Raw genomic sequence first — 23,059 nt, forward strand, 5'->3', positions numbered from 1 at the left:
AGCTTCAAATTATCCATTAACTTGGTTGGTAACCAATCGAGAGTCGCAGAATATCTTTACCTTGGTTGCTCTAACTTGTTTGGCCATTTGTAAGCCAGACAATAATGCTTCATATTCAGCTTTATTGTTAGAGGCCAAGAACTCCAATATTATTGACCGTTCGAGGGCAATTCCTTATGGGGAAATAAGGACCACTCCCAGTCTGAATCCTTGTGAGTTGGACGCTTCATTAGCATAAACTTTCCATGGTGGAGTTGGAGTTAGGCCCACATTATGTACTTGATTCAAACTAGAATTCCCCTCAATACCTCCTTGGGTAAATTCAACCACAAAATCTGCCAAAATCTCTCCTTTTATTGATGTACGAGGCTAGTATTTGATGTCATAGGCTCCTAAGGCAGTCCTCCATTTTTCTACTCTCCCCGAAAAGTCAGCTCTTCTCAAAACTACTTGCAATTGGTGTTCAGTTAAGACAATTACCATGCGGACCTGAAGAGTAGTGTGGTAGTTGCCTGGTGGCATGCACCAAGGCTAAAGCGACCTTTTCAAAGGGAAGGTATCTATCCTCAGCCTCGAGCAGTGTCTTGCTTACATAATACATTTGTTTTTGAAGACCCCTTTCTATTCTAATAAGAACCACCCTGACAACATGGTTGGAAATTTTCTCCTTTCTTAGGTCGTAAGAGTATTGGAGATCTTGCTAAATACTCCTTTACCCCATGGAATGCCTTTTTGCATTTAGGTGTCCACTTATAGTCTTTCTATTTCTTAAAGAGCTAGAAGAAAGGTTTGTACCGTTTAGCCGATTTGGAGATGAATCGGTTAAAGGCCGCTGCCATTCCCGTGAGACATTGTACTTCCTTAGGATTCCTTGAGGACTGCAAACATTGTATGGTCGTAATTTGATCGAGATTTACCTCTATTCCTTAGTGAGTGATCATGAAACTAAGAAATTTCCCCGACCCAACTCCAAATGAACACTTTAAGCCATTTAGCCTGAGAAGATATTTCCTTAAATTCTGAATACTTCGGATAGATTTTCAGATGTTTTTGAGTTTATTTGCTTTTGACTACCATATCATCAATGTATGCCTCCATATTTCTCTTGAGTTGATCCTTAAACATCCTCTTAATTGTTCTTTGGTAGATCGATCCCGCATTCTTTAGTTTGAAAGACATTACTTTGTAGTGGTAATTTCCTTTAGGGGAAATAAATGAAGTTTTTCCTGGTCCTTGAGAGCTAAGGTGATTTGGTGATACCCATAAAATGCATCTAGGAAACTCATCCTCGGATGTCTGAACGTTGCATCAACTAATTGGTATATCTTTGGAACCGAGAAAGGATTTTTTGGGCACGCCTTACTCAAGTCCGTGAAATCAATGCAAACTCTCCATTTCCCCGTTTCATCACCATTGTGTTGGCTAACCAATTTGGATAAAAATACTTCCTTTATAGCCCCAACTGGTTCAACTTGTCTACCTATTCTATTACTGCCTCAGTATGAATACGAGAGGATGTACGAGGTTTCTGCTTTTTGGGGGTGTACTCAGGATTTATGTTTGACAAATGGAAAATGAAGTATGGATCCACCCCAGGTACATCGTAGGGGCTTCAGGCAAATATATCTAAATTTTGAATTAAACATAGAAGCAATTCTATTTTATCAGATTTGAAATTATTTGCGTAAATACATATTTTTACTTCTCTACAAAAAAACATATGAAACTTTTTGCATAAATACGTCTTTTTACACCTCTACAAAAACAGATATGAAATTATTTACATAAATACATCTTTTTACATATGCAAAAAAAAAAAAAAAAAAATTGATGCGGAGTACAAATGGCTAGACAGTAAGACCCCATGCACCTTAACTATAGCTTCATAGTGACAACCGTAGGATACATGTGGTAACACATAATGATCAATCCTAAAAGACTACTTTTTTGTCTAAGGATGCCTAACTACCACACTGAGAATTCCGCGCGCGCGCGGGGGGGGGGGGGGGGGGGGGCCCCACTACGATTTTTCATATAAAATTCGTCCTTTCTACATCTATAGAAAACAAATCTGAATTTTTCTCACAAAGTTCATTTTTTATCTCACCAAAAACAAAACTGTATTTTTATTTATTTATTGAAAGATCCATTCTTTTACATCATAAAACCATATCTATAATTTTTATTTAGAAATTCACAATTTTCATCTTAAAATCAATTCTTGACTTTCTAATCATGATTTTCACAACATGAATTAAATATATTTTTTTTTTGGCATAAAATAATTTGCAGATCTAGGATTTAGAATAACATTTTAACCCTATATCTAGGAAAATTAACATAGCGTTTTTTGCATCTCATTATCTATTGCATATGGGTACCTAGATGGTTGTTTAAAGTCTAGAAGACTGAACTCTATTCAGCAAAATGGGTGCCTAACACCTTCCCATCCTGTAACCTAGCTCCTGAGTCTAGATCTTAGGTTCGCAAATAGTGTTTTGTCCTTTTTTGATAGATTGTAACTAGGAAACAAAACTTTGTGGTATTTTTACTTAGATTGTAAATTGGGATGAAAGCCGCATATAGTTTCTTTCTATCAATTAGAAGTGTTCAAATCAATAAGAACTCAATATTATTCATGTAATTTGTATTTTATAGTTTTCGTATTTTTGTAACATAAAAATAAGTGACGACTCCACAAAAACCCAAAAAGCGGTACACTCTTTTTTGAAAGCCAGTCTCTCACATCACCAGATATTTTTGATGACTCTCCTGGATCACCCTTCAATGAATAGGTTGAAGACGAGCTACGCAACTTTATGCTTGGGTCCCTTGCTTCTGCTTCACTTGAAGATCATGCACAAGATATTCCACCTCGTCACTAAACTTGGGTAAGATCCATTCCTGCACATTTACTTGATTATCATTGTTACACTGCTCTTGCTACACTACACAAGCCTCACACTTATCGTGAGACTTTCACTGAACTTTTATGGCAAATTGCAATGAAAGAGGAATTTGATGCATTATCCAAAAATCATACTTGAGATTTGGTGAATCTCCTTCCTAGGAAGTTTGTGGTTGGTTGTAAGTGGATCTATAGGATCAAGACTGGCTTTGATGGGTCCATTGAGTGCTACGAAACTCATCTTTTTGCAAAAAGGTTTTACATAGGTGTATGAAATTGATTATAAAGAGACCTTTGCTCCAGTTGCTTGATTCTTATCTGTTCATCCTCATTTAGTTGTTACCATTGCAGTAAACTGGATCTTTTTCAAATGGATGTAAAAAATTTCTTTCTTAATGAGAATTTAAGTGAAGAAATTTATATGCAACCTACTTCTGGTCTCTTTATTGAATCGAACAAGATTTGTTGCCTTTGGTGTGCACTTTACAGCCTTAAACAAGCTCCACAAGCTTGGTTTGCCAAGTTCAGCTCTACCATCTTTCGCTTAGGTTACACTACAAGCCCCTTATGATTCTGCCTTTATTTCTTTGTCACAACGATGAATGCATTATTTTGCTTCTCTTGTATGTGGATGACATGATTATAACTAGTGATGACTTCAATGGCATTCAAGAACTCAAGGATTTTTTAGTGAGCTATTTGAGATGAAAGATCTTAACATTTCAACTATTTTTTGGGTTTTGAAATTACTCATTTCACTGATGAACTTTATATTACTCAAGCTAAGTATACTTTTGAAGTTTTTTCTTAAGTAGGATTTATTGATAGTAAGATTGTTGACACTGCGTATTTAACTTAACTAGTAAACCATTGTCTAATTCCTCTCTTTATAGACTGTTTGGTTGGCACCCTAGTTTATCTCACTGTCACTTGTCTAGACATTTCTTATTATGTTCACTAGGTGAGCTAGTTTTTGTCTGCTCCATGATTGACTCACTAAGCTGCTATCCTGCGCATTCTTCAATAACTGAAGTGCACTCTCTTTCATGGCCTTTACTACTCTGATTGGTCTCCTTTTATTCCTGTGCATTCTTTGTTGTTGATTGGGTAGGAGATCCCATCGATAGAAGATCAATCACTGGTTATTGTTTTCTTCTTGATTCTTCTTTGATCTCTTGGTGAAGCAAGAAACAAACCATTGTGGCTAGCTCCAGCACTAAAGCAAAATATCGTGCCATTGCTAATACCATATCTGAACTTATCTTGCTTCAATGGCTTCTCAAGGATTAAGGTGTGTCAATGTCCTCTGCAACTCCTCTTTATTGTGATAACTAGAGTGCCATTCATATTGCTCACAATGATGTCTTCCAAGAATGGACTAAACACATCGAGATTGATTGTCATTTTATCTGTTATCATCTTATCCATGGTGCTCTCAAGCTACTCTCAGTCTCCTCTTAAGATCAACATGCAGATATCTTCACTAGGTCATTTCCTATGGGACGTTTTCATGCTTTGGTTGACAACCTCAAGTTGGTGTCACACCTACCTTGTGTTTGAAGGGGATTGTTAACATATAATAGGCTTGTGGGCTTTAGGCCCACTTTACTTGTCTTGATTAGCACACATATAAATGCACTCTTGTATATGTTCTTGCTTGAGAAATACAATACTATTCATTAAGTATTTCAAATAGAAAAAATAGCATCCAACTGATTGAGAAAGTTCAGGGATCAACTACTAAGACACTCATGCAACAAATAATAAATAACGGAAGTAATGGTCTTAATCATTCATCACGGAAATTTGAATGTAAAGTTTCAAGATTGCTTAGATCAACATTAAATTGTCTATGAAAAAGAGTAGGTGTATATATATAAATCTCTTGCGAATGAACATAACAGAAATTACTTTTGTACAAAGAACAACAAAACTTAACATAACGAATGAAATAACAATGTGAACATTGGGATTTTTGCATCTGCCTATTATGGCTTCCAAGGTGGTGGGGATGGTGGGGTCTGTGGATAGAGTGGAGGAACCGCTGTAAATATGGTATTTTTGTCAATGCCATTGCCAGCAGTGGTTGTCAGGGATACAAGTGCTGCAACCAGTCCAGCATTTCCGGCCATAGTTGGCTCGGTGTTATTATAAAGGTTACGCAAATCACTGAACTTGTCAAACTGATCAGGCCCTCCAACCATGGCTCCTGTGATGTTGTTGGGATTGGCATTGTTGGTGTTGAACCACTTCCACCCCCCTTGGCAGGAGTAATATTTATGGTCATTGGGTGTTGATGCACCTCGGTGATGTACATGTCTAGGGAACTTGTTGCCATACCCCACAACATAGCTCATGTTCATGGGGTTATTACCCAAGATATAGTCCATCTGCATAAAAGCAACAGGAAAAAGCATTCTAACATTAATTTGACAGGTAAATTCTAGTGGGTGCATATGAAGATTAGAACAAAGACATACTATAAAGTCATGCAAGAATCTATGCAGATTAATGAGAAGTATGGGAGGAATACGACACCTGGGAGGTGGCAAAACTTCGAAGAACATCTGATGAAATATAATTGTTGCCACAATACCATCCTGGAACGCCGGAGGCATTCAAATAATCAACAAACAGAGACGCCAGGAAAGCAGCATTAGCCACGTACTGCAGATCTTGTGGCCCTCCACGGCTCAGCATGATCAAACCCCCTGCAAAGGTTTTCACAGGTCATGTATCTAATCTTCGTCAATTAAATTCTACTTAGGGGTGCTTCAATGCATGCCATTGATGACATGCACCTGTTTATTGGAGAAATCAAACACCGACCATCAAACACAAATGCTCTCATGTAAACATTGACAGCAATTCCAATTTCCATGGGATGTATAAACATATTCTAGGATTTTTAAGTACGGTAAAGAACTAGCATTGTATTCTCATTTGTGTCTTCTTAAGTTTAGCTGGGGAAGTATGTCCTAAATGAATTAAATGTAACATACTTTAAATTTTGTAAGCACAAATGCATCAATGCATTGATGACTCAAAATGCATGCATAATTAATTAAGGCATTCTCTTGAACACGTGCATAAGTGTAGCTTTCACAGGTATATATCAGAAGCCTGATTTGCTAATATAATTATCAATTCTAATCAAGGTGGATGGCATTTGCAAATTGGCCTCCCAACCCTTACTAGAAAAGAGAAAAAACAAAAGGACTTTCCACATGTTACAAGAGTTTATTGGAACAGGATGCTATCAAAATCCCATTAGCAAGGACTAGAACTAATTATTGTGCAAATCTTATCCCTAGATGTCTTTAGGTAAGTAAGAGTCCAAACTGCACAAGCCTAATTGTGAAGTACTACCAAAAAATCATTGAGAAACTTAATGAAATAAACTATGTCACATCTGGATTGAACGAGATTAACAGAAGGTGAGATCCTACATACCATTAGTCCAGTTGAAGACGTGGAAGTTGTGAAGATAAGAGCACATGTTAAGACCTGTCACATTATGATACATCTGCAACATGTCCTCATAAGGGTAGCCAGGGTTCAAGAACAGCCTGAGCCTTGTTAACAATAGCATGGCTGATGGTAACTTGTTATTCCAACTTGGCACACTCAAGTCTGGAATCATGTAAAACGCTTTGGCATTCTTAGGGATCCCAGGGTTGGTTGCCAGTGAAAGATAGCTATTATTTCCTGTGGCATAGAACAACCATGCTGCACCCCACATGTACTCATCATAATAGCCGGTGGAGTTATAGTAAGGAGCAATATCAGCAGGGTAAGGACGACTATATGCCATCCGTTTTCCATTGTCCCTGGCAAAGGCAAAGAGTGTTTGTGCACCTTTGATGAGTTTCGTGGAGTACACATTATCATCCCTGAAAACTATAGAGGCTGCAGCTAAGGCTGCTGCCATTTCCCCAGCAAGGTCGGGTCCTGATTGGCAAGTTAGTGTAGGCCGCGGATAGTCCATCTCTTCTGGTTTCTGCCAGCAGTTGTGATCATCTGGTGCTTGAGAGCCATTTTGATGTCCACCAACCTAGCAGCAGATGAAGACATTTTAGGTGTTAGTCATGTTACATATATTGTCTTCCTCCAACCCAAGTATATGGTGTGTGTGTGTCACATTAAATGTAGCCATTTTAGCACATGCATCAGAACTATATCAATGTCGAAACAAAAAATGGTATTAAAGTTGTAGAAGTCAATTTGATATATAATTCACATAGAAAAGTACGTTATCCGAATGACACAAAAGTAATGCCAATAGGGTCATGAAGAATACCTGGCAATAGATTTTATTAATTTTGGTAGCAGAGGAATTGAAGGTTAGGAGCAAGTAGTCAGTGCCCCACTTAATGAGATCCGTAGCATGGTTGTACTCGTTAATGTTCTTATATTTGTCAGGGTATTCAATCACACTCCAGCTTAGCATAGTCATGGAATAAGACATGGGAAAGTGGAACTTTATATTGTCTCCGGCGTCATAATATCCTCCAGCCAGTCCTCCCTTCACATCAGTATCATTCCCATCATTTAGACCTGAATCTCCTCTCCAGGGAATGCCATTATTTTTGGGTAATTTCCCAGCTGCACCACAGTTCACTTATCATTCATCTGATACTAATTATCATTCAATTTTTTTTACCTAAAAAAAAATTAGTTAATTTTTTTTACATATTTACTAATTACTACACTCATACTCTAATCATGCAATATTTGGAACAACATCACCTTCAATCATTATTATTATAATAGAGTGGCAATAATATACTTTGATAAACTAGTACAATACTATACTATACTATGTAAATAAATAACAAGGTGTCTTTTTATTGCGCCAAAAAGTATTGTCAATTGTTGACGAAGTCATAGGGATATTAAATTGCATTAATTTATTTCACTATACACGATCTTCTACTTCCATGCTTTTATAATATAGACTCATTCAAAGCCTGAAAGGTTGACAAATTCCAAAGAGATGTGAAACCAATAAAATGATTACCACGTATAATTAAATAATAAAGTGAAACTCTACATCTACATTAAAATATCAATAAAAATTCATATAATCACCGGATGTTTAATTTTTTTTTTAGATCTAAGGGTAAGGGTATGAGTGTAATAATACGTGAAAATAAGAAAATATTAAAAAATATTATAAATTCTTTATATGTGTTGTGGAGACAGTAGAACTAACATTTTGAATTTCATTTATTATTTCAAGCATCTCTTATTAATATATGTTATTTTATTAACCGAATCCACAATAAATTATTCTTAAAAACCACCCAATCTTTCACATTTTTCATTCTATTATACACTTTACAAACTATGGGGAATTACGTGATGGGAAAAGTGATTCTCAATAAAATAATAGCTGATTTTTTTTTTTTTTGAGAAGAACATAATAATTGAGTATAAAAATTACATTTTATGTGATTAATAGCATATTAATTAATAAATATTATATATTAAAATTTGTAGTATCCTAATTTAATGAAAATATAAAGGTCGATGGAAAAAGAGTAAGCGATAAAAAAAGAAAAAAAGAAAAAAAAGAAGAAAAAGAAGAAGAAAGAAAGTAGCTGGCTAGATGTTTCAAACCCACGTATTCCATTCCCAATAGTCACCTCACCTGGGTCACTTGAAATTACCAAAACAGTTTGAAATTTCATGGCGTGATGACGGTTCTGGGACCCACACGGTGTTAGAAATAGAATTCTCTTTAGTCTATTCCAACCTGTCATTGTTTTGCGTATGTCTGCTAAGTTTTGAAACCAACCCTTCAATTTTTTTTTATTTTTTATTTTTAATCCTTGTTAATTTATAATTGTATGTTGAGATGTTTTATTGCCACAATAAAAAGTCACATTTATTTATAACAGCTAAGGTTTTAGCTACATGTTAAAATAATAGGTAAATGTTAACTGTGCCCTAAGTAAATTAATTTAGAAAGTATTTTTAGAACATTTTTATAAGAAAGAAAAAAAAATTACTGATTTTTTTTTGTTTTAATTTTCAAATTTTTTATTGAAGTGATATTTTAATTTTTTTAAAAATAGTCTATTAACAAATTTCTTAAAAATATCCATTAGCATAACCTAATAAAATAATATGAGATTAATTTATATAAGGATATGGTGTAAACCCTAAAATTTAACTCTGCAATTTCAACAAATTACATCATCATTTTACATATTAAAAAATAAGCACAACCATACTTAATTAATTCTAATACCCTAACTATGAGTTTATAAAGATGTTATTATGTCTGGATAGATGTGTTGAGTTTGAAGTAAAAAATTAATGTGACAATCTCTTGTTAAATGGTGTAAAATATGAATTTTGCACCAAATTTAGACTCAAATAATATAATCCTAAATTATTATATTAAAATACATCTTAACTAAAAGTAAAAAGTGTTATTAAAATTTTGTAACATTTTGTTATGTGATTAAATTTTCACCTTTGAAGTTAGGCATAAAAGAGCACCTAACTAAGATCATGCCAACATGCCTGGGCTGGTATTTGCCAGGGTGTGTGTAAAAGGAAGTCAATAGAAGGAGCTTTTTTGTCTTTTGGCTTTATGACTTACAAAGGAAGTTAAACTCTGCCCAAATCCTACCCCACCTAAGCCAAAGCTTTGGCTCTGGGGCCACATCACGATCTTGATAACGAAGATTGGAGTTTCATGAAAGACATGCAAATTAGAAGTATGAACTACTAAAAAAAGGGGATTGGATATACTCCAGAATTACACAATTTCTTTTGCTATGTTCTGGATAAAGGGCTTGTTAATTGCCGAAATTTTCATAAACGGGCTATGTAATATTTATGGATGGCTCAATACTTTTGAGTAAATGAAAGAATCAAGTATTACATTATCTGTACGTTAAAACTGAAAATATGGTAGTAAAATAATTTTTAAATAAGTAAATAATATATTAAGACTTATTTTAAATGAAAAAGTTACGACAAAGTGGTATTTGTAAGTTCGTAAACGGTGCATCGGGAGAAGTCAACATTCACGGGTTAAAAAAAAAGAAAAAAAACAAAGAGAGTGAAAAAAGCGACGTGTTCCTGCGGAAAAGCTGAATCCAAACCGCACCATCATTTAAGATTTTGAAAGACATAGAATTCATTCATAGGTAATTATATTTAATCTAATATATAAAATATAAATTAAAAAGAAAAAAAGAAAAGAAAAGAAAAGAGAGATCATTTTGTAGGAAACAAGTAGATCAAGATATAAAGAAAGAAAAGAAAAGAAAGAAATTTGATCATTAAGAGCCAATTATTACGTAGTAGTAACTTACATTTCTGGGCGTTGAAAAAGAGGAGTGCTTTGTGGAGGGCAACAGAGTAATTGTCAGGAGTGATAGGAGGAGACTTGTGCTTGGGCAAGGAGTTGGCAATGATGATGGGAAGTCCAATGACACAGAAAGCCAACACAATCGACCCCAAGATCCATTTGAGAGCCTTATGGCTAATAACAATACACCCAAAGTCCACATACTTCGTCTTCTTCTTCTCTTGCGGCCCCAGCAACCAACTTTGTTGGGTTTCATCTAGATGTTGATGATGATGATACAAGGCAGCACCGTCCCATTCCGAGGTTCGGCTCCTATCGTACTCGCCGGAGGTTGTCACTAGTTCTCCTTCTCCATGGTTTATCTCAAATGAGCCTCCCCAGTTATTTCCAGTGTGCATGATGATGATGATGGTTCTTGATTTGTTTTTTTTATGTGCTCCCCAAAAAAGGAAGAGAAAACAAAAAAACGAAGTGGGAATTAACGTGTCTGAAAAGTGGTCTCTCTCTCAGTGGATGGATCGGAGTGGAAAGAGAGAGACACAAAATATGAAAACTGGTCTCTCTATTCTTTCCGTCTCTATTTGTTTTACCTTCGTGTAGGTGTGATTCATTGAACATGAATAAACCTGTAGAGTAGAGGGAGGAGAAAATAAAAACAATTGGTGAGACCGAGAAAGGAGAGTTGACTTGAGAGAGAGGGGAGAGGGATACAGAAAGATATTCCCTTTTAATTGATCGAGTGGAATATATTTTTACGTTCATATGATATTAGTTGTATTTGAAATTGATCGATCTTTTTGTTTGATTTGGTGGGGGCTTTTGCTTTTTGATGGTTTTTTTTGTGGAATCAAAACTGAAAGCTAGCTGTGCTTGATTAGGATATTATTTTCAAAGAGGGTGTCCTTTTCATCATCCTAATCCATTCAACACGCATGGTGTAAAATTATATTTTCACGCCAAAATAAGATCTCTTGTTAAGTATTTCGTTAGTAGAAGAAGACAGTTAATTTTTGACTAAAATGTAAATAATACTCTCTAACTTTAACTTAAATTCATTTCAATTTTCGTCAAATTGAGTTTTCTAAATTTCAAATATATATATAAAACTGAAACTTTTGAAGTTCCCACATTTTTCTACATTAGCATTATTTTAAAAAATAAAACTATTAAAAAAAAAAAAAACCCTTAACACTATAACTATTTCTAACCCAATAACTATTTCTCCCCAAAACAAACCCAATAAAATTTACTCTTCAACCCCTAAACAAAACCCAATACAAAAACCTACTCCCTCCGTCCCAGTTTGTTTGTCATCTATTCCATTTTGGGATGTCCCAAAATGTTGTCCTATTTCTAAAAATAAAATTAATTAATTTACTAATATTCCTATCATACCCCTACTTTATTTTCAAAACTATTTGAAAAGAAAACTAACAAATATTTTTAAAAAATCAATTTATTTAGGGCACCTTTTTAGTTGCCTCATTAAGAATAACTCTTTTTTTTTTTAAAAATTGATAAATTTATTTAAGGGCAGTTTTGTAAATTTATACAATTTTATAAGGCAGACAAGACAATAAATGATGTTCTCTTAAAAAGTTTGACTTTTCAAACAGGACAAACAAAGTGGGACGGAGGGAGTATTTCTCAGTCTCTGTCTCAGCCTAACAAACACTGCAAGACCCATACGCAAGAACCCAAAAACGGAAAAGCTAGACGCAGATCTTTCTCTCTTCCCCTGTGACGGTAAGCAAATTCAACTAAGCCACAAATGCTTCACCTCACAACCAACCTAACATCAAACTGATGGAACGGCTACAGGTAAAATCTTTTGTATTAACTTTGGGTGTTTAATAGGATTTAGGTTTGGCTATTTTGTTTGGTTTTGATTTAAGAAATTGGTTCAGATTTTGTTTTGATTTAGAATTGGTTTTTATCAATACTCGAAAACCTAATATAGGTTCTCCCTCAATTTTGGTTCCTTTCAATATATCAAATTTTAGCAAGAGCAAGAGCAAGCCGAAGAAGAGGACTTGTGATTTCTGTGATTCTAGGTTCATGATTTGAGATTTAAGTAGAGATTTTTGGATGACAATGGTTAAAGACGATTTCTATGTATGGGCAAAGTTCATTCTTTGCTTGATTCAATTATAGTCTAATCCAGTCATGGGTAACTTCTTCAAACTCTTCTTCTGCTTCATCTTTTTATTTTTTATTTTTTATTTTATAATAATTAAATATCGGTTAATCATCCTACTTATCTCTCAAATTTTGAATGGTGGTTGTGCTTTTAATTGTGGCAATTTAAATATCAGTTTTTGCTTTATTCGGCAAAGTGATAAAAAGAGTCTTTATAATAGTGCCTGTCAGGTGTTTGATGCTAGGTCTTAGTGGGATTCTGCATATGGAGAGTAATGATAAATTTGACAAAATTACAACAATTTTCTTCATTTATTTTCTATTATTTGGAACAAAATTGAGCAATTTAGGTTTGAAACAGCGATTGAACCCTGGAGCTGAGGAAGCTCAATTGCTGTTTGTTATAGTTACTACGCTGCTTCATGCTAATGCCATCAGCAGGATTTTGCTAGAAAACCCTTTAGAGTCATTCATTATGTGTTGATTTATGCAAAAGGGCTATGCTGATTTTTTTTATTGCCTGGAATGTACAAGTTTCAGGGCAATGGTGTAGTGTAACAATGGCTGGGTTTTTATGCTCTTTAATGCAAACTTTATATTGCTTGACATTACACGAAGTTGTCATGCATTGCAATTTGTATCTCATACACATGTGAGACTTGGCTTGATTATACCCTGTTTGAGTGTTTATCCTTGGTTATAAATTGTGGATATTCTGCCTCATTTTACCACTCGGTTTGGACTATGGTAATCAAAAGCAAAAGGTGACCTTAAGTCGCCAATGCCTAATTTCCCAAGTTGAGAGGCACCAAAATGAGGCCCCTAGGCGCTAAAAGCGAGTTCCTCACTGAAGGTGCTTTGCTCAAAGCCTTATATCAACATCCTAACTACCATAATATCAATTGAAAATAGGGCAGTTGAGTAGGTGAATTTACAGGACAAGTCTGGAACTTTGGTAGAAGAAAAGGTGGTGAAAATGGACAAATATAGCTATGAAGGTCCTTTTTTGACAAAGTGTCTAGGCTCGCGATAGAAGCGAGGACCCTGGGCCTTGCTGTTGTGTTAAGGAACTGGGCTTGGTTCATCGCAGCTACAAGGGCTGTTTTACGAACCAAGTGGTGCACAGAGCGGGGATCCTACAATACATGTATATATATATATATATATATATATATATATATATATATATATATATATATATTCTAACAAGAAGGGTTGTATATGTATATATATTGAATAGCAAGCAAAACAGTAAAGGAATAGTACTTAAAGAAGAAAGCAGAAAGTTAAGGATCCTTAAATCAATGAGGAATATTTCATTGCTTTTAATTGAGGAACCACAAAGTGCTCACTAAGACATGTTACAAGGTCCAAATGAACTCAAAAATTACTGACTTAGATGGCCCTCTCAGCCTCTAAGACTTGCAAAGTTTGAACCCCTATGAATCCGAGTATGTTCTAAAGTGGCTGCCTTGATACACTGGGCAATATTTCTTTTCTCCTTACTACTTTTGTTGAGTGTTTAAACATAATTTTCTCAATGATTATATTCTAATTCACTATTGCTGAATGTCTTTCACTGTTGTTGCTTCCTCCTTTTATAGCGTCACCTTAGGGCTCTGGGGTACCACTGGTTCCCTCTCTTTGCTCCCTTGGGTAATAGAGCCCGTAGTGTGCCAACAGCTTTGGTCGTTCGCCCATTCCTTATTTCTCACAGTTTTCTTCTTTTGATGCATTTTCTCAAAAAGTCCCTTGTTGACCTTCCATTCTAAGATGTCTTCGGGGGAGCTGATCTTCAATTTCTCTTCCTCCAAGGCTTCTTTATTTTCCTTTTTCCAGACTCAGCTTTTTGGCCGCCCTTCCTTTTTGTCATTTTTCCTAAGTGGGTCGATTCTATCCCTGCCAAGTTGAAAGTCCCCCTAACTACTTCCCTTCATAGTTCTTCTTCCTGGGTTCCCCGAGGTACCAGCTTCCTTGTTCATGAGTTGTTATTTTCCAATCCTTCTGGTTCCCTTTTGCATCATCAGGTGATTGGGAAGGATGCTTTTGCTCTTCGTTTCCTGTGTTTCTTGGTATTCCTCTTGAACTGTCTTAATCTCATGCTTAGCTATTTTGCACATCCCGAGGACCCTGAGCATCTGATGGCCTCTGGCTATCCCAACTCAATACTTATAGATGGGCTCTTTTGGTTTTCTGATCTTGATAAGTTGGGCCCTCTTTCTTTTTCCCTTTCGTTCGATAGGCCTTAAGGCCTATCCATCCATGAATCTTGGGCTTAAAATCCTTTTTTTAATGGACTTGGGCTTAAAATCCTATTTAATGGACTTGGGCTTACTCCCTTTCCTGTTGTGGGGAGTTTTGACCTTTTTATTGTTATTTTCCATGGGGTGCATTCACTGTGCTACTTTGGGCTTTGATGTCGTGACTTTTTGTACCACAACATTTAGCCCCCCAAGCTTGTGAGATGCCTGTTGCCCACACGTGAGTAGACCAGAACTTCAATTTCCATAGGAACTCACTCTCACTACTTTAATTATCTTCCGGGTTCCTCTTCTTCTTCTTTTAGGGTCCTGTATTTCCCGCCCGTGGTGAGTATCCTGTTTTTCTTTGAGTGTTGCGTTTCTTTCTTTTGTAACTCCCCCTCTTTACATGGAACATGGCAGTTGAATTTGGGGATAAAAAACTTCTTCCACCCACTTTTCTCATTCCCCGTAACTCCCATTAATAACTGCCAATAACTTTCTCTTTTGAAATTAAATTTTTGGTAACTGGCGCGTCTTTCCATACATCATCTTCTCTAACTACTCTTTGTGCCATTATTGCCATCACCTCATACTTTCTTTTTTTACTTCTCAGAATCCTTTATTCCAAACTTATCTTCTTTTCCTCAGTCAGTTCATTCCTCTGTTTTTCTCTCTATTCTCTCTTCTTTTTTTTTGTTCTTCAATCCCTGTTTCCTAGTGCACTTGTCGTTCTATGACTTCTTCTTCCTCACGAAAAAGGAAAGAACGCACTCCAAGTCCCTTTGAGGGCAAGGCCTCTTCTGGGTCTACACAAGGCGAGTCACAGGGGGTCACGAAGTGCCCAGCTTTCCCTCTACGGGACCCCTAGTACACTCTAGCCTATTTTTTCCTTCGGTGTCTCACAGTGAAGCCCCTCCTTCCCCTCACACTTGGGTGTTCTCCGGTCAGTCCCATTTTGCCAGTTCCGCCCAAGTTCCAAATCCAAGAGAGATTTTAGATCTCCAAATTAGGCGAGGATGCCGAGAGGCAGTACCTATTTTCTTCGACTTCGTTCTTAAGAAGATCACAGGTTGGCCCATTTGGGTGGACAAGGAACTTTCTGACAAGGAGTTTGTTCGTTGTTTGGAGTGTGCTGGGATCCTGAGAGTGGTGGCGATTTCCAGGAGCCTTGAAGGCTTTAAAGATGCCAAAGGCCTCAAGCACTTGGTACGTAGCTGGTGCCCCTCTCTTCATACATTCTTCTTTTCTGTTGGCGAGCTTACCATTACCATTGGAGGATGTGGTCAATAATCTCCTCCTTCCGGTGTTTGGAGATGAGGATCTCTTCGACATTAGCCTTTTCGACAGGGATCTTGAAGTGGAGGACAAATTATTCAGCCATTTTGGGGGGCGTACTGCTTCTCCTAGTGGGAAACTGGCCAGAATGGGCAAGTGGGTCATGAACCTTTTGTGAGAGAAGGACAAGGTAGTTATGTGAGCTGGGTTCCTGGCACTCTGGCTAAGTAAGTTCTTGTTTAGTGAGTTCCCCGAGTACGGGGTTAAGTCTATTTTCTTCCCCTTGACAATTAGACTGGCTCAGGGTGCTCAGTATCCTCTAGCCCCCATGTTTTTGGGTCACGTCTCAACTGGATATGCTTCATGGAGATGAAGTTGAAGGTAATTCTTGTTATGCCATCACCTTGTCCCTCCACTGTGCCATTCTCTAGGTATTCATGTGGGACCGCTCTTTTGTTACTTTGGCAAAGTATAAATTTGAAGTTTGTGAAGGATAAATTCCAGGGATCCTCTAATGTAATTAAGGGTTTGTGTGGTAGTTCTACTGACAGTCACCCCATTATTTTTCATTGGGCTAACTTAAAAGGTGGCAGCCTCAATCTGGTTGAGCTATTTGATCAGGTAGGACACTTAAGTTGGCGGTCTCCCTGGGAGTTCAGCCTTGGGTTCGTCTGTGATTCTGTATTGGCTTATTTTGTCAATTCCCCAGGGAACACCTTTGATCTTTGCTGTGGTGATGAAGGCAGCTTGGCCTACTTGGCTTGTATTAGTCCCTCATGGCTTCCAGTGCCCTCCTTAAGTGGTCCTAGGTACACCCACTACTCAGCACATCGGGTACTCTGGTGATTCGGCTTTGACCAAGACGTTTTGTCAGTATTTAAAGATATAGTTCCTTCTCTCCCTTCTTTGGACCCATTCCTAAGGCTCTAGGCCTTAACCTATTGGTCTCGGAGGAGTCCTCAGTTTGTTATGCCCAATTCTCAGAGGAGAGTCTTTGCTAGTTACTGGAAAAGGGTTCAAAAGTCCTTCTCTAATTATGTTGGTCCTGGCAAGATTGAGAGGGTTCCCAGTCCTGATATTTTCTTTGCTCCAACCTCCAACAGGCGCCTATCTCGCCCCACTGCTAGCATTGTAACTGCTGCCATAAGCAGCAAGACAAGATTCGCGGAGTGGCATGCTTCCAAAGGTGGTTGGGTATGTTATGCACAAGATTTCCCGAAAACTTGGTCAGGGTGTGATCTCATTGTTGGTGCCTCTTCTAGTGTGCCAATTAAGAGAGGGGCAGTAGAAGCAATTGGCATGGTTACTCCCATAAGCAAAGGTAAAGAAAAGGAGATTAGGTAGGAAAAGGTTGGAAGGCCTGAGCACGAAGAAGGTGCTGAGGGTACTGAGGCTGCTCCTGAGACTAAGAGGAAGAAGACTGTAAGATCTCAGAAGTAGTTGGTGATTTCGGAGGAACCTGAGAGAGTGAGCCCCCTTCTAGTTGGAAAAGAAGTTGGCCACCCTTTAATTCCAAAGACTCAAGTGAAGACCAAGGTAGAGTCTTCTCTCTCTCAGGTTTCTATGAGTTCCTCAGCCTAGGGTTCTTCGGGGTCCTTTGATTTTGGACCCCAATCTCCCTTAGGACCCTTTGGGCGTACCTGTAGTAGAGAAAAGACCATTGGAGGATCCGTAGAGAGAGAGAGAAGGGCAAGGCTTCTTTTTTGCTTTTCTTTTTGTTTTTGTTTTACAGTGGTTCATTGTTGTTGCTGTCTCTTCCCTCTTTTCTTTTAATTGATGGATGGTTACATCTTCCTTGCAGTCCAAGTGCAAGTTAGAACCCAAGAGAGGCAGGAATCAGTCTTCTGGCGATGATGTGGTATGGTCCTTCTCTATTCGTGCATTTTTCTGTGTGCTTTCTCTCCCTTCCAGTGTTGTGCACTTGTGTACCTTGTGATGTTCTACCATTTGTCCCTTTTTTTTTTTTATGTTTGCAGGTAGAGGTACCTCCTCCCATTACTGGTGGGATTTTGGTAGAAGAAGTGATTACAACTCCCTCTATTGTTCTCTCAGGCATAGAAGAGGAGCCCCTTCATGGCAGTGTGACCAAGGAGGTTGGGCAGCCAATGCAAGATGTCCAAGCTACCTTGTCCTCTGTTCCCTTAGTTGCTCAGGACCTTGAAGCTCCCCAGCCTCCTATTCCTCAAGATCTCTAGCCTGTGCAGACTTTCAGTCTTACCAAAATTGCGTTACTTGAACTTGTGTAAAGGCCTGTGTTAGGCAAAGAGTCATTGGGGGGTGCATCTCCAACCCTACTAGCAGGTGAGCCTTATCTGCTTCCTATAAATATGCTTCACCCTATCATTATCATATATATTTTTTGAGGGTTCTCATTTTTTTTTCTTTCTTTTCTCCCTTTTTTTTAGGCCAAGCCAGTGCTCTATCTGCCCCTGAGGCCGCTTCTTCTTTGGAATCAGAGGGTTTTGAAGGTGTATGTTATTCACCTTTACTGCGCCTCGTCTTCTCTCCCTTTCTTCCTCTTCTCCTTTTATACTTTTCTTCTGCTTCTTCCTTCCATGGAGAAGCCCTTAGTGTCTTTTCCTTCCTTTAGCCATTTTGCCAAGGTTTCCTCACCCTTTCTCCAACGGGTTGTATGTTCTTTTACAGAATCTCCCAGGGAATCAGAGGGGCAAGAGGAGGAAGCTCTGCCGTAGGGAGCTAATACTGGTTTGGCTTAGCTTTTTCTTACTTTCCCACCTTGCGTTTTCTATCTTGACTCTTTCCCATTTTCTTGAATCTAGCTTTCTTTGCAGGTGTTGATACAAGTGTCAAGGGTCTTGTGCTCGTGGTTCCTGAGGTTGCCGTGGAATCTGCTCCTGGCGTCCAAGTTACTGAATCTCAGGCAAGGATCCCCGGAAGCACCTAGGGGGTTGGGAGTTCCTTAATTCCTGTGAGTGGAGATACAAAAATGGGGAAGACTCCAAAGGCAACTGTTTCAGATCCTACCTTGAGGCTTCCTGCTTTCCTGGTCCGCTTTGATCTCTTGGAGTTCAACAGCTTCCCTACAAGCCAATTTCATCATTTTGGGCCTTCCTTTGGTAGGTTCTTATGCTTGTTTGTGCATGTGGAAGGTTTTCCATTAATTGGGGGGGGGGGTTATTCAGGATCCATGGAGACTTCATTAGTGGTTTTAAGGGAGGTGTATTTCTGGGGAATATCCTAATGGAGCTGTTGTGTGCTGTGCTAATTTCTTTGAGGGATTCTTCCCTTGAATCCTTATCTGAGGAGAGGCTTTTGGAATGGAGGGGAGTGGTGTAAGATCTCATAGAAGCAAAATTCAATATGTCCTTCTTGTTGGAGTATTTGCGTTCATTGGCTTACGTGCTGTTCCAAAGACAGGCTTCCAAAAATTTGGATGCTGACATTGTTGTTGCTGAGGAGGCTTCAGCCTATGTTCACAGGGTTTTGCAAGACTTGAAGGTTAGAAAGCAATAGGTCCTCTCTGCCTCAGCTGTTCTTGTTGTTTCTCCAAACAGCTCTCTGCTAGTCGGCCTCATTCCTTAGTCTCTTCTTCCTTTTTTTTTACTAGTTCAGATGTATATTTTCTTTTGGACAATTTGGGTTGTATAAGTTTTATCTTCTCTATTGAAATTTTTTTCCAACTTTTCTCTCTTCATCTTCTGTGACATGAATTTTTTTTAGGCTACTTCTAATTTTTAGTAGTATGTGATTTTTTTTTTTTGCACTGAATCCTAGACCATGGTCCCTACAAGTTCTGCTGTAGGTCTTGGATTAGGTACCCTTGTGGTTACTTTGTTGCGTAGGTATTGAACTGGGTACATTAAGCATTAACTCTCCTCCTTTTTAGTCCCAAGTCATGAACCAAGCAGACTCATTTTCTTCAAGTACTGGGCTGGGTATCCCTCCCAGGTCATGTACTTTGAACTAATTATGGTGTGAGTCCTGGGTCATATGTCAAGGCTTTTTTTTTTTTTTTTTGCATTGGCCCAAGTACCCCTCCCAAAACTGCTCATATTTGTTTTACATAATATCTAACTTAGCTATAGCTTAAAGGAATATATATAAAAAGGAATTTCATTGCATCAACACTAAGGGAAATACAAAAAGAAGAAGGGTTGTCGACATAGTAGAGATCACCAAGTGTCCTCTTACCATGGGTTCCTAAACAAGAAAAAGTACTTTGAACAAAAATCACAACAAAAGTAAAGAATGACGAGCACTTAGCAGGTTGGAGAGTTTGGAAAAAAGGGTCTCAGTGTACTGAGGTCCCTCCTTTTTCATGCGTAATACTGCTTCATCCATTTCCCATTTATGGGGTCCTCTAGAGCCATCCCATCTTATTTCGTGAGGTGGTAGTACCCACTATCATGGGCTTTTCTGATGATGTAGGACCTCTCCCATTTTGGGGAAAATTTGGAAGTAACTGGGAGATTCTTCCTCACATGCTCTGTTGCTCTCAGTACTAGCTGCCCCTCAATGAAGGCCCTTGGGTGTACTGTCTGGGCGTAGGCCTTAGCCATCCTTTGCTGGTACCTTTGGCTTCTCCTTCTGGCCTTCTCCCTTTCTTCCTCCAACCCTTCCAAATCTACCATCCTTCTTTCATTATTTGCATGCTTAGTGTTCTCTTGGTTTTCTTCAAGCACCACTCTTGGCGTAGGGACAACTATATCCACTAGCTTCTGTCCCATAAACTAAGGAGAATGGTGAGAATCCTGTGGCTGTCTTCACAGAGCTCCTGCATGCCCAGAGTGCGTTTGCCAAGTGGTCGCTCCATTTTCCCCCATACTTGTGCTTCATTTTTTTTAGGGTCTTCAGCATCACCTTGTTAGTAGCTTCAGCCTGGCCATTCCCTTGTGGGTAGTATGGTGTGGATCTCCCATGCTTGATGCAATATGCCTCAGTTAGGTTCTTCATGTCCTTGTTTATGAACGGGGTTCCATTGTCACTAATCAGCTTCCTGGGGATCCCGAATCTCATAATGACGTGTCGTCGAATAAAGTTTGCCATGGTTGCTCCATTGGCTTTTTTCAGAGGAATAGCCTTTACCCATTTTGTAAAGTACTTGGTGGCTGTCAGTATCCATATGTAACCATTGGCAGGAGGGTTTATGGGGCCTATGAGATCAAGCCCACAAGTGTGGAAAGGCCACGGGGTTGCATGACACATTTTAACTAGCTTCTCAGAATCTTTTTTCATTGTTGGCCAATAGTACATTAGTAGCAACAACTGCCTGTAGAGTCTTCTTTTCCTTAGGTGACTTCCATAGTCTCTGCAATGGACTTTCCTAACTACCTCTCTGGCTTCCCTTGGTCCCAAGTATCTTAGGGGATCTCCACTATATCCCCTTTTGAATAGGATCCCGTTTTGTAGGAAGTATCTGACTACAAGTTTCTTGAGTTGGCAAGCCAATGTTCTCTTAGTTGGTAGGATCCCTTAAGTCAAGTATTCTATGAATGGGGTCCTCCAATATTTCATGACAAACACGACATAGCTTTCTTCCTTGTCCACTGAGAATTGACATCCTTGACATTCTCCCTGTATAGTTGCAGCTTCTTTGTTCATGTTTGGCTAGTAGTATCCCATGCCCTGCATTCTTCTGTATAGACTGATCCTATCCGCAACCCCACAGACTTGGCTATGCAGTTCTTCCAATCTCAACTTTCCTTCCTTTTCATTGATACACCTGGACAGGATCCCTCCGGGCAGTCTCCTATACAGCTCTCCTTCTATCAAAGTGTAATCTTTTAGCTCTTTGATACTTCCTCCATGTCTTGATCCTTTTATTTTTTCTTTAACCTCATTTCTCCAATCTTGTTGCTCCGGTTCTTTAGAGAACGTCCTTCTGAGGATTTCTATGATGGAGTGTTCCTGTCTACTTACCCTTATCAAGGTGTTTCTCTCTTTAACTGGCATTTGGGATCCCAAGGTGGCTAGTGTATCGGTGACCTATTCTCACTCTTCTGGGCGTACTCTACACTAAAGGTCTGAAATTCCTGCTCCAGCCTCTGCGCCCAAGTTCTGTAGGCTGCCAAACCCTGTTCTCTTAATGCAAAGTCACCTTTCACCTGAGAAACTACAAGGTTGGAGTCTCCTAAAACTCTCATGTGCTTTACTCCTATGTTGAGTGCTATGGTCAGCCCAGTTAAGTACACTTCATATTTAGCGACGTTATTTGAATAGGAAAACCCAAGCTTGAAAGATAAAGGTAAGGTGTCCCCATCTTCACAACTTAATACAATTCCCAGTCCATTTGAGGTCGCCGTTGCTGACCCATCAAATCTCATTGTCCACTTCTTTCTCGGGAGCTCTACCACTGCCACCTCCCCTAGGATCTCCTCACTTAACGTGCATTCCTTATTCCCGGGGAACTGGGCTAGCAGATCTGCTATGGCTTGGTTTTTGATAGCCTTGGGGGTCCTGATGCCTATGTCATACTGAGAAAGCAAGACCAGCCATTGCACTGCCCTTCCTGTCAAGAGGGGCTGATGAAGGAGCGCTTTATGGGATGTGACTTAGTTACCAGGAGGATTTGATGGGCTGAGAAGTATCGTTTTAGCCTCTGGGATGTGTAGATAACCACTAGGCATGCTTTTTCTATCCTAGGGTACCTGGTTTCTGTATCCTTGAGTGCCCTACTTACGTAATAGATGGGTTGTTCATTCCCCTCATTGTCTTCTTGTGCTAGCAGGGCTCCTATAGCCTGGGAGTTTGATGCCAAATATAGCAACAGGGGTTACCCTCGTATTGGTGCCTGTAGGGTAGGGAGATGGTTCATGATTTGTTGGATTCTTTGAAAGGCTTCTTGCTGCTCAATTTTTCAAATGAATTCAGCTCCCTTGTTTAACAGTTTGGATAAACCATTTGTGGCTGAAGCTAGTCCTGGTATAAACCTTTTGATGTAGGAAACCTCCCCAAGAAACTTTTGAGCTTTCTTACGGCTGTAGGCCTTTTCATTGTTTCAATGGCTGTGGCTTTGGTCGGATCCACACTTATGCCCCTACGATGTACTAAGAACCCGAGCAACTTTCCAACAGATACCCCTCTAGGATGTGTAGATAACCACTAGGCATGCTCTTTCTATCCTAGGGTACCTGGTTTTTATATCCTTGAGTGCCCTACTTACGTAATAGATGGGTTGCTCATTCCCCTCATTGTCTTCTTGTG

At 38.7% G+C, this 23,059-nt stretch overlaps 1 protein-coding gene across 1 annotated transcript; it reads right to left on the reverse strand.

The window, feature by feature from the left end:
- Positions 1-4,671: 4,671 nt before the first annotated feature.
- Positions 4,672-10,860, reverse strand: LOC142608284 (endoglucanase 7). The gene is made up of 5 exons (XM_075780029.1): positions 10,243-10,860; positions 7,209-7,513; positions 6,362-6,962; positions 5,447-5,619; positions 4,672-5,298 (listed from the first exon to the last, which is right to left on the reverse strand). The coding sequence occupies exons 1-5, from the start codon at positions 10,634-10,636 to the stop codon at positions 4,897-4,899; spliced, it is 1,875 nt and encodes a 624-aa protein (XP_075636144.1). The 5' UTR covers positions 10,637-10,860; the 3' UTR covers positions 4,672-4,896.
- Positions 10,861-23,059: the final 12,199 nt, after the last annotated feature.

This window comes from Castanea sativa, chromosome 8 (assembly GCF_040712315.1).
Source record: "Castanea sativa cultivar Marrone di Chiusa Pesio chromosome 8, ASM4071231v1".
In the NCBI taxonomy this organism is placed as follows: Eukaryota; Viridiplantae; Streptophyta; class Magnoliopsida; order Fagales; family Fagaceae; genus Castanea; species Castanea sativa.